This window comes from Apis mellifera, linkage group LG15 (genome assembly GCF_003254395.2).
Source record: "Apis mellifera strain DH4 linkage group LG15, Amel_HAv3.1, whole genome shotgun sequence".
Classification (NCBI taxonomy): domain Eukaryota; kingdom Metazoa; phylum Arthropoda; class Insecta; order Hymenoptera; family Apidae; genus Apis; species Apis mellifera.
In genome coordinates, this window is record NC_037652.1 from 2954068 (window position 1) to 2967531 (window position 13464).

The 13464-nt window shown below is 31.8% G+C and overlaps 1 protein-coding gene across 1 annotated transcript in view; it reads left to right on the forward strand.

Annotated features, from left to right (window-relative positions):
* Positions 1 to 13464, forward strand: part of LOC408547 (toxin 3FTx-Lei1) — a 101389-nt gene that overhangs the window by 83861 nt on the left and 4064 nt on the right. The window contains exon 3 of the mRNA XM_006559974.3: positions 9367 to 9424. Within this exon, the coding sequence (XP_006560037.1) occupies positions 9367 to 9424 (58 nt within the window). The remainder of the gene's footprint in view (positions 1 to 9366; positions 9425 to 13464) is intronic.

Below are 13464 nucleotides of genomic sequence, written 5' to 3' on the forward strand. Positions count from 1 at the left end.
AAGAAAGAAAAAGGAAAATAAAAAAGAAAAGAATGGTATATATGTGGTTTGATTCAAGATGATAACACAAATCAAAATATACGTGTTTATGTAAAGCCAAGAAAGGATCTAATAATCAGTATTTATAGTGTTTGAATGCTACGTGTAAAATGGCAGAATGATGAATCGTATTTCCGTTAAACAGGAATATTTGCCAACGTTATCTCTCGTTGCAAACAAGAGTCGATACAAGCCACGGAACGAGATATTCGTGCGTGTTCGGAGCTTTACTCCCTGGATTACGCCTCGATCCACGGGAAGTTAAACAGTTCTGGAGTAGTTCGCCTAAATGGGGCCGATAAATGCATGCGTGCATGTGCAAGCATGCGGGATGTGGTACTGAATTTAAATTGTCCTCGCCTGGCTTTGTTAGATATACATATGAGAGAAAAGAGGTTTAACTTCCAGGATATGTTACATACATATACATAAACCTTTATGAATTAAAGTTTACGGAGAAAATTTAGATCAACGTGCGATTTATTTCGCGGATAATCAAAATAATTTTCATTACTCTCAAACAAGTTGAGGATAATGTTTATCCGAGAACGAAGTAAAGATAAATATCACATTTTCTCGACTTTTCACAATACCCTTTTTATTTTCATTTTTCAATTTTTTCTTCGAATAAAACTCGAATGAGATAAATTTCTATCGAAACAATTTCTATAAACGATTCTTAAAAATGAGATAAAATTTCATTTTTTTGTAAAGATTAAGTGGCAATGATTCGATCCCCCTCTAATTTTCCAATCTTAAAAAAATTTTTTCTCTCAATAATTTACAGCAACGAGAATATTATCGCTCGATCGGTCGATTTCGCAAAACTCAAATCCCCTAAAGAGAATTTGCTTGAAATCGTTTAAAGATCGGCGTATTCTTTTTCTCGCCAAGGAACTCGAGTCGTAGGTATTTCAATCTCAAAGTCCGATCCGAATCCGATGACTAGGGCCATCGATAAAAGCCTAATCCCCCTCCTGACGTTTACTTTGCGTGCCAGATAAAATTGTGTCTCCTTCCACACTCACCCCGCTTCGATCAGGCCGCTTGTTCGCTTCGTGATTGACGTCTTTTGCGAGCGTGTTTCCGCTTCACGCCCACTGTTCCTCGTCTTTGTGCTCTCTGAGAGGCAAAAGGGAAACATACTCCTACGAGCAACCATCTGACGTGTGTATGGAATGTCAATATCCTGGTTGCTGAAGGGTTGCTTTTGTTAGATTTTTTTTTATAGATTTTAGAGAATGAGATTATTTCCCTGATCGGAGAAAGTTAGTTTTGAAGAAGATTTTCATGCTTGGTTATCTTTTTTTATCATTAAGATTTGGTGATTATTAATTCTTATGCTTATTTTCAATCAAACGAAAAAAATAAATAAATGTTTCGACAGTTTAGAATTCGAGTATGTTTATAATTTAGACATTTTAAAATATTTCTACTTCCATAAAAATATAAAAAAAGTTAATTTTAAACTTCGTAAAACATAAATCATAAGATGCAAAAGAGTCAACGTAATTTTATTATCGTGTAAAAATTTCGTTATAATTCGCCATTATTATATAAAATTTTCGTGTAATTTTGAAGAAACGAATGACACGCGAGTTTTTCGTTGAAAGACTCTCCCTTCGGGGGAGAATTTATCTGACTACAGTTCAAGACGACACGAGCCAAGGAACCGGTAATTGTCTCGTAACTGGGAAAATAAATTCTTCGGGGCAGGTGTTGCCATTCCGCTAATTGTTCAGTTACGAGCTCTATTTTCCGAGCGTCATACGGTTAAAACGTTTGCCCAGACCCCAGTCAGGGAAAATATCACCAACTCCGTTACATTGTTTCAAATAATGGTTATCTTTATTTGTCGTGTATCGTTGATTTCAACTATCGCTGAAACATCTGCTAGAAACGTGGATTTTTTCGTAGAAAAAATTTGAGAAGAAAAAGAAAAAGAATTACATCGTTGAAAAAATTTTTGTTAAATAAAAGAACTTATTAAAAAAAGAAATATGATTGAATAAATGAAATAAAGATATCATTGATTTATATAACGAGTACAGATCAATTAATGCTCAGACAGAAAGAAAAAGCCAATGGTTAACATAGGCATATTATAAATTAAATGTCTATATTGATTTTGACCCAGATAATTTATCAATTATCTATATTATTTGTTTAACTTGTTTATTAAAATGAAATATATACCCTTTTCATTATTTATTTTCCCTGATATTTATTTAATCTAAACATCATCATTCATGCCCTCTGATTCAGTTATTGTCAATTTTTTCTTAACTATCAATATTTTTTTAATCGATGACTATTAATAAATGCAGTGATCAGTAAAAGATAAAATTTTAAAGAATGAAATTTTCTTAAAGAAAAAACGACAAACTATGACACGTCCTCATAATATATTCTTCTATGAACTAAGCCAAACATCTAAACTCATTCAATCATAAATCCTTCATCGACCTATTTTCTGCTGGCAATATCGAAAAGAAAGGCTCAGCGATCTTTCCACCCGACTTTGTTTCGAGGTTTGCCGTTTGATATCGCGTTTCACCGATAGGCAGCGGCCAATTTCCGGTCCAAGGCGAGCTGTCCGCCCCTTAAGCATCCTGGAAGGACTTAAGACACTGCTAACAGGAAAGGCGATAAGGAAGATTCTCCCTGTCAGTTATCGATACCTCGCATCTCGAATTCCGGATCCGAATCCATCCTCCTTCCCCTTCTCTTCACGCTATATTTTCTCAGCTTTATTGCGGGAAATTGGAGTAATCTCGTTCGAATTGGAAATAATCGATCGAAGAATAATCGATGGAGGATAAATTATCCGTGGAAACATTTGTGGAAATTTCTCTATTAAATTCCATCATCATGTGGAATGAGACATTTGTAACGTTTGAATAATTTTTTTTTAAGAAGAATATTCTATGCAATTTTGTATATTTATCATGTAACTTTAAAAAATATTTATATTGGGATAAAAAAAATTGTTAGATAAAAATCTCGAATACTATCATTTAAAAGAAAAACTTCTTTTAAATAAAAATAAGGACAAATTGGACGATCAAATAAAAGAAAAATTTGGAGAATTCAAATATTATTATTTTCGAATAATTTGTAAAGCAACGTAAAAGAAACAGAATTTCCGTTCATTTATGATTTTATCCCATCAAATCTGAATATTCAATCTCGTCGAATTTTCAAATAGTACTTCTCTTCTCTCTTTCCAATGGATGGATCAATTTGCATCGATTTTAAATCTTCGGATGAAATTTACGAATCAAATGAAGCTTCCTACCTGATCAATCGTTGATAAGTTAGAGGCTCGAATGGATCCAGATGGATTTTCTTAACTGGCGAAAACGAGCGAATTTATGTTCCTCGAAACAAACACCGAGGCAATCTTTCTCTCTAGCCAGCTGCTCGAGGTTTTAATCTGCTTAACTCTCGAGTTTCACTGGATGAAGATAAAAGATAAAATAATAAGGATAAAAAAATAAAATGGAATGGAAGAAGATAGAAATGGAAAGATTACAGGAAAATACGCGAGACAATGTTTTGCGAAAGAAATTTATTTGTGGACTGAAAAAAAAAAAAAAGAAATCTGTACAATTATTTTGATAGTATGTGGATAATTTTAATTATTCCCTCGGATAATTAAAATTTTATCCCGGAGGGTAAGAATTTTAATGCGCTGAAAAATGTAAATTAAAAAAATTTTGCGAAAAATTGGATTAGAATAATTAATTAAGAAAAAAACATTTTGTTATTAAAATTTAAATTTCTCAAGAGATTTAAATTATTATTAAAATTTAAATTTCTAAGTGAAATAAGAAATTTATTAATATAAGATTCGCATTAAAATTAAAAAGAATTTTAAAATGTATCGAAATTTTCCTTCTTTCCTTTTTTTTTTTTCTCTCTTTTATTTTCGATCGATCGACGTTATATATTTTCGAAACGGTTTTTCGAGATTGGATCGGGAGCAAATCCATAATTGGCCGTCTCCGCGGGAAGGAGGGAAATTTGAATTTATATTGAAGTGAGAATGTCCTGTGATCTCTCCTACTTAATTCCGTTTTGTTTACGTATACATTGAATGCATATTCATGTTGGCGACATCCGTTGACAAAAATCTCGTGACGACTTGAAATATTAAGGTTGAAATTCTCGCGTCCCTCGCGAATCTCGTTAGTGTACGTGCGAATTAATCCTTAGAAGGAGATGGAAAATGAAAAGTTGAAAAGTGGGATAGTTGCAAGGCGGTGTATATTAGATCGAGTCGATGAAAATTTGTTCTCGTTTGGATTAAGAAAATTTATTTATTTTTTTTTTTTTTTTAATGGAAAATTTTATTGGCAAAAAAAAAATTGGTCGAAAATGTAACGAAGCAATTTTAAATTTCATGGAAATATTTATGAATAAGGTAAGAAACTTTAGGAAAGTGTTCCTAAGCTTGTTCCCACTTTGGGAATATTAATATTGATTGAATTCAAAGTTATTATTTGCTTGGTAAATTGAATATTAAATTTGTCATATTCGTCGAAATAATTTTAAACAGAAAAGAAAATGAAACAAATGGAAAGAATCGTTTCTTAGACGTTTTTTAGAAATAATTAAATAGAACACGTATAATAATAAAGACTTACTTGACAACTATTGATCAACTATTAGCCAGAATTGTAGAGCTATCATAGATTGGACAAGTGATATAGATTAATTAATAGTCAGACAAGTACAAAAAGTATATATGAAAGTCTTGTGCTACTTGTCTGACAGTGAATTGCTGATTCTACTCATTGCTCTATTTACCATTATTTCCCTATATTATTCCCTATATTTGTTCCATTACACGACCCATACACTTTGCTGTTCATTTTCCTCAACTATTTATTTAATCAAAAGATTTGTGATAATTGTTCATTCGTTCGCGAATTTCTTAACCAAAAGCCGAATTTCCAGCGACGAAACAATAGGATGAAGCCGAATTTGCATCGAAATCGACTTCTGAGGCATGCAGTTTAATTCCAAGTGGAGTAGAATAAGAGAAAGAGAAAGAGAAAGAGAGAGAGAGAGATGTATTCGAGAAGCTCCACGTTCATTTGTCTTCATTATCCTCTCATTATGACGTGGCTAAGGCCACTTTTCACGCATGCAACGACTCCGTTTCAAAATGGTTTCGGTCAAAATGGAGAATCTTAATCCGGGTAGATCAGATGCGGGGAATTAGAGTGTAGAATCGTGGCATTTGGCGAGAAGCCTGGTTTATTTGACGAGCCTGTGCCAAGAAATTCTTTCAGCCAAAGAACCGGCCTTTTCCCCTTTGAGACTCTTTATCAAAGGGATTAAACCCTTTTACGCTTTTGGTGTATAAAAAGCTGTTTTACAGGGAATGCCATTTTTTTTTTATCTTCGTACGATTTGCGATACGTGATTTCAATTGTAATTAATGTATAGAATGATTGATCGAGGCATAAATCGTGAATTATCGTGTTTTACAAAATTTCTTTCTACGACGATATTCGTATATCATTTCTAGACGAAAAAATTATTTATCACCCCGTGTTTTATCAAGTGAAAGGTTCTTTTTTTTCTGTCGAGCAATACGTTTTGGATGAAACGAGACGATTGACGTATCGACGTTTACGAGTTTATGGATGGAAACAAGTGTCGCCTCTCGTTTCGCTTCCAATATATCCGGTATTAACTCGATAGGGATTTTTGACAAGGGTAAAGAAAGGTAGGCACGCTCTAATTGGAATTGGCGAGGGATTATCGTTTGATCCATTGGAAATGAGCGAATGAATAATGAAGAAAATGGTAATTAAATGGTATTAATTAAGTATCATAATAAATATCATATCGTTACTAATTAAATTTTTTTATTATTTTTTTTGTTTGTTTCATCTTCACTTGATTAATTTCAAGCTAACAATACTTTCCAAATGAATTCATACTTGATCCCTAAATCTTAATTGAAATACATATAACAAGATATATTATAAAAAAACTTATTTTTTAAAATATAAAAATCTGCAATTCGTTGCAACATCGCCAGATAAGTGAAATGAATCATGCACAATCGACAAGTAGTATAAATCAACCGTTAGTCAGCCTGAAAAATCTACCAAACAGATACCAGTGAAGAAAATGTGAATTTATGGACGCAAAGAGGGTGAAATGGAATACATGGAAAGAGTATTTAACACTGGAAGAGACGTCCTTGGGGCGTTATAATCATTGGGTATCGATCACTGGCCGCCTATGACGCAGCGTCTGCTTCGAGGAACTTCGAATTCGTCCAATCAGAGGGGACGACCTGTGAGTGATGACCTCGTCCTTTCTAATCACCCTTTTGCGAGCTGATTTCACAGTATTCTCGACAGAAACGTCGAAACTTGACGAGAAGAAATGGAGAAAAGCAGAAGAGAACAGATCTTTCGACTCGAGAAAAGGTTTAAGTTAAAAATTTGGATTCTTCGTTGTAATAACGTAATCGAGCGAAGTAGCAGAGATTCGAGATTCCTCGAACGGAAGGATCGAGTACTTAACGAGGTATTTGTTTTGCGTTATTGTAGGCCACCGTCCCAGAATCGCATGAACGCGCGGCGTTTGCGATAAACACGATTGATCTCCCTGGCACGCCTCCTCACGACGTTTAAACAATATTTGACGATAAATATTGCGCCTCGTTGGCCATACAATCTTTGAAATAATACAACAATTTCCAAGTCCAACAATGGGAAAATGAATTTTCGGATATGATACAGAGTATACAATCGATTTCATTACTTATCTCAGTATGATTATATTTTGCGTCACTATTTATTTACTTGTTCTACTTGTTTGATCGTTAGTGATGGGTTTGAGTCATTTGTTCATTTGTGATTCTATTATGTTTTGGAATTGTATTATCTTATTGTGACTCTTTTTCTTGTCATTGGTAGTTTATTGTCTGATCCATGTTACTTGTTTCGTTATAGCTTTGTATTCTGATCATGAATATATCTAATTCTAGATACATATGTTTGGCACATCTGATCCATGCTATATATTTTCCACTTGTACTCTGTATTCTGATCATGAATATATTTAGAATATATCTAGATCATGGTTTATTCTAGTTAAATATGTTTGGCACATCTGATCCATGCTATTCGTTTCATTACATATTTTCCACTTGTACTCTGTATTTTGACCATGAATATATTTACAATATATCTAGATCATGGTTTATTCTAGTTAAATATGTTTGGCACATCTGATCCATGCTATTCGTTTCATTATAGCTATATATTTTCCACTTGTACTCTGTATTCTGATCATGAATATATTTAGAATATATCTAGATCATGGTTTATTCTAGTTAAATATGTTCGGCACATCTGATCCATGCTATTTGTTTCATTACAGCTATATTTTCCATTTGTATTCTGTATTTTGATCATGGATATATCTAATTCTAGATATATGGTTTATTTTTTTCTATTTAAATCTGTTTGGCTTACTCTTTTTGATCATTATTGGATTAATTTAATTGATTGTGAGTGAATTTGTTTTTTATGGAATAATTATTGGAATTTCTGAAACATTGTATTTGGAAAATATGAGTTTTAAATAATTATTACGTTTTAGAAAAATAATTCAAATAATATTTTGTGATATTCTGAAATATTCTAAGAAAGTCTGTACAATTTCTATCATATTTTTAATGACAGTGAAATATTTCACAATAAAGAATCAGAAGTCATTAGATCATATTCCAATTAGATTTAATTATTTTACATTTTTTTTAAACTTCATCAAACTAAATCTCTAACGATAAATCTGAATTTATTCCTTTAAAGAAATCAAATCGTTAAAGAATTTGACTGTAAAAAAAGGTTATTGTTTATCAGCACTTTCTACACGAAAATCAAATTACTGTTTCGCATACAAACTTTCATATCTCGACTTTTTGATCACTCTAACGTGCATCTCACGTGTTGATTAATCATTTAGATGTATCCATATTTTTCCAATAATATGCACAATACTGTGCAAGAGTCTCATTTCATTTGCATTTATTGATCTTATAATGGCATATCTTGAAGGAACGAAATTCCATGATGAAATTATAGAGTTAATGTAATTATTTATTATTACAGCAGTATTGCATAGAAAAAGAAAAAATAAATAATAGGATTGAAATACCATTAAATATCTAATCTTTCAACATAAAATTTTCATTTTCTTTTGATTGTGATTTACTGTTGGATGCGATCCAGACATGCTATTATTAGCTTTCAATCTTGATAATGTTCTACTTTTCTCTTTTTCTCTTATATTCCATTTAGAAAAAGAAGGAGGATACAAATATTAAATATTTTTTTAATAATTTTATCCTGAAAAATTTAAATTTGGATAAATTTCCTTGTAAAAAACCAAATTTAATAATAGATCCATCTTATATCTCTTAAATATTTAATCCCTATTTTGAAGAATTATATATAATATCGATGAATATAATATCGTTGAAACATGAAAGTAATAATAAGAATCATTTTCCTTTAATAATTTACATATTTAATTGGATATTTTCTCTGAGCAGAATTCACAACGAAATCTTTGACAACGAAAAATTAATTACTGATTGTAATTTAAATTTGTAATATTATCAATTTGAATCCATTTCAATTTTGCGGATTTATTTAACAAGACAGGTTGCAGAGAATTAATCCAATGTTTCAAGCTATGTAATTCTATGTCGAATTTTAAAAATTTTTTTTACACATTATTTGCACATAAAAATCTTTTAACGTTCATTTCCTTTTTTTACTTTTGATGTAATAAAAAAGAATTGCAGTCATTAATTGATATTTTATTAAGAGTGAATTAAAGAATGATATTTATTACTCATTACTGTGGATATTTGTACATTTATGGAAAATTTAAATATGCAAAATATATTTCATTTAAAATGTATTGCTAATGGATGGAATAAATAATCAAATTCTTTAATCGTGTTCATAAAAATATTAATTTTAATTAAACATTCGTAATTATTTTATTATTTATATACATTTTACTATTGTAAATTGTGTATTTTTTGTTTATAATTATCATTAATTATCATCAGGAAAGCAATTCGAAAAATTATTTTCATTTTCTCAAATTTGTTTTTTGAAAAACATCATAGATATTAATCTTGTCAAAATTATTGTTAGGATTATCCAATTATTTCAAATAAAATATTATCGTGTGTCAATGCTTGTTATAAATTAATTTGTAAGAAACTTTTAAAAGATGACTTTTAAAAAGACAATTTCCCTTTTATTCTTTTTTCAGAAATATGTCAGCGAAGGGTCGATAGTTCGAGACTGCGTGCCAACGTGTGTGGAAAAGGGTGAGTACCTTGAATTTTCCATTTTCACCTATATTCCAAAATCCATCTGCTATCCTCACTTACAAATTTACAAACAAAAAAAAAAAAAAGAAAAAAAAATTTGTGTCATATTTCACCTTTTTCGCTCCTATCCTTCTGTTCCTCTAAAAATATTTCATCCATCACTGGAAATGCAGAAAACATGTTACAAAACATCCGCAAAATGAATTTCAATCGAACGAACAATTTGAAATACGTCCTCTCTTGTGTCTTTCGCGAATTGTCAATTTTAAAATTATTCCCGCGAAAAATTCTGCACTGCGTCAAATTATCAGAGATGCACGTATTAGCGCGTATTTAAATAATAAATTTGAAAGTTTTATCCAACCGTCTCTAAAACTGTTAAAACTGTATCGAAATGACACGTTTCTTCTCCACAACTTTTTTTTTTATTTTTTTAAAATTTTGCTCGTGACAAACCCCAACTATATCCACGATAAAAAATATAATGTACATCTTGAACAAGATGCTAATATTAAAATAAAATGGATCGATAAACAAAATAAATAATTACTTAAACGTATTATATAGATATACTTTTTTTATATTTTTGCTCACGTCACGAATACGAACGTTTGAAGGATTTAACAAACAAATAAAAAGAAATGCAAAATGCAAGGTACGATCGAGGATTGTGGTAATCCTCGACGTAACTAAAGCAATTAATCTACCCGTATTATAAATATTATTCCTCGAAACGCCAATGAAAATTATTCCCTCGAGGGTGGTGTCAGAACAATTTCATTCTCTATTATTGTTATTGTTATTTCACGATCGCGTCGGGCGTGCTCTCCCTCCCTCCCTCCCTCCCCGTTTGATAACGCGATACAGCTGTTTTCGTAATTCCCGAGCTTTACGCCCCAATAATTTCCCGACTGTGGGTGGTTGCGTCGAGGGATATTGGGGGTGGTGGATCGGAAGAGGAAATTAAACGGTAACTAAGCTGGAAGATCGGCGGAATAAAGAATAAAATAACAATTTTCGTTTCGCCTTTTTATTTATTTAATTCGAAATTTTTTTCCGCTCGACAGAGACGAGGAAATGATTGGTCCGTTCTACTGTCCATTGTTCCATTCTCGCGTTTATTCATCTTCTTGAAATAATAACGAGACGAGTTTTTGAGGCGATGATGAAAGAATGTACTTGTTATCGTTGACTTATTCTACTTGATCTCATCATTACTTATAATAAAGATATATTTTTATTGGTTTATTCCACTTATTTATCCTCACTTGTGATTATCGTGGAATTGTACCATCTTATCTCATCTTTTATTTTCTGACTTTATTATCAGACTATACTATTCATTAATATCATTATATTAATTTCTGATTATGATTACTTTTGTATTATTTGACTGGTATTATTAGCTGATTTCTATAAATATTGACTCGTACTACTTTTTCGATCAATTACTGACTCGTTAAAAAAGAAAAAAATAAAGGAAGAAAGAAAATTTGCGAAACAAACTTCGCTGTTGGATTAAAAAAAAAAAGGAAAAAGTCGAATCGATTATCGACGACAAGTGTCCTCCGCTTCTGAATTTCCTAATTAAATCAGGTGTCGAGCAAACTTCGCCGGAAAGAAAGAAGTTAAAGAGATCTCGAACGAACGGAGGATCAGAAAAGAAAGAAAAAAGTGGTGGTGGGAGAAGGAAAAGAAATAACGTGTCAGACGCGCGTAACGCGATTAGGGATAGACGAGACGCTTTCGAAGTGAAAATCCAATTCGAAACTTTTGTGATCCCCTCGACAGGTAATAGAGCGTACGTATCGTTCAACCCTACCGGAAATCCTGTTTCCACCGAATCTTGCGACCAATCACCTCCCCGTGGAAATTTTCTTCTCTGCTTAGATCTGCTTTATTCACGCCCCTCTTCGTGATATATTTTTATAACTTTGTTTTTTTTTTATACCAATATTTTTATACCTCCCTTTGTATCCAAATAAACCCCCTTAAATGCTTATTTTTAACGTTGGAAAATATTTATCTTCCAAGATCGTTAATGATATTCAAATAACATTATCTATTTATTTAGTATCATAAATTAGGATCGATTATCGATTATCGTTTATAATTTCAATCGTTAAAAGAATGGAATTAAATTGAATCACGTAGAATTTGGTTTGTGTCCATTCTTTGGTTGTCTGACAACCAAAGAAGAGAATTTTTTCTAAGAAAATAAAATAGTTTATTCGTAGCGGGCTCGTTTTCCACGTTTCTTAAGCCTGTTATTTCCACCCCTTGCATCGAATTTCCACTCGTTTCGACGGTGTATAAACGAGGCTGGATTTTTCACCCTCAACCAGCCGAGGATCGATCCTTCGACGAGACGATTATTGCGCCATCGATGTCTCGTCCCCTCTCGGATAGAAAAATCGCTTGGACGAATGGCAAGTTGTTTGGAAGGGGTTGTGGAAGAAGATAAGATTTTTGGAGGAAGATAAATTTTCTAAACGTGGCACATTTTCTTGTGCTCTGATTTTTTTTAAGGGACATCTTTTGTGAATGGTAAGTAATTTGGAAAGATAATCTTGCAAAAGTGAATATATATACGTATATTTTATATTTTTTTGTCGTAGAAACTTTGTTTCTATATCATTTATTTATATTTATGATATTCTTTTACGTTTCAAAGTTTGCGATAACAAAGAATCTTATTTTCTTCCATTTTTCTGAATTTATCAAAAATAATTTTTCTTAGATATTAAATTTATCGTTTATAGTTCCAAAGAAATTTCTTTCTCCAGATTTCCTCAAGTTTCTCTTTGAAAAACTTTGAAATTTTCACAATTTCTTTATAAACTTTCTTTGTAAAATCTCATTTTTCTAGATTCAAGGAAATTCTACGAGCCAATCCTAGAAAAACAAATTTAAAAAATATATCTCACATCTTTTCCTCATTTTTTTCTCTATTATTGTATCACACTTCATGTTCACTTCATTCTTAGAAAATTTTCTTTCCATTTGATTATTGTAAAAAACTTTTATTCAAACCTTATCATCATCGTGAATTCTAAACGAATAATAGAAAAATAAATTTACAACAAAATATACAGTGAATCAATATCACATTTTCACTTTTTATATCACACTTCAACGATCTCCAATTCAAATTCTGAAGAGAAAATTTTCCTTCCTCCTGTAAAAAAATTTTCGATCATCGAAAACGATTCAGATGTCACAGTCGCAGGCATCAAAGGTCAAATTCATGGCCATTAAAGTTACAAGCACGATAACTTCTCTGGCTTTTTTTTATACTTTGAAATAATAGTGAACCCCTTATATACCATTCAGCTCTACGAGACGAGAGTTTTCACGAATTTTTACGCGACTCTCGCCATTGTAAATTGTCCCTAGATTTTTATTCTTGTTTACGAGCTTTCGAAACGGCTGCCGGAAACAGTTCTCGAGGAGAGGAAATAAAGAATTCACCGGATAGAACCGCCGCGACTTTTTAAACCTTCTCTCTTTTCTGCGCCCATTCTCATTTCTCTCGTCCTCTTCGTCTCTCTTTTGGCGAAATTGGTATTCGGCGACTTTTCCTCCCGGGATTCGATTAAAACGGATCCCTTTTGTCAATGAACTTTCCTTCTCTTAACGAGGTCTTTTACCTCTCCCCTTTTTGTTCCGAAAACTTCTTCCCTTTGGCCTACTTTTAATAAGTTTCTCATTTCGCTTGTTTCACTCAACGAGATAGGAGATTGGATTGTGCATTAAAGGTTAATTGGTTTGTTTTCCAACGATCCTTCCTCAGTTATGAAATTGCATTTTCTTTTTTATACAATTGTATTTGCTCGAGTATTTGCTCGAGGTGAGAAAATCATTTGCATGATGCAGACGAGGGAAAAATTTTTAATTAAATTACGTTTGTGAATTAGGATGTGTAATTGAATGAATATTTAAATATTGGAAGTTATTTGAATATTGCAAGGCAATGTGTATGAAAATGTATTATACACAAATTTGTGTTCCTTATTTATCATATTCTCCTAATATAA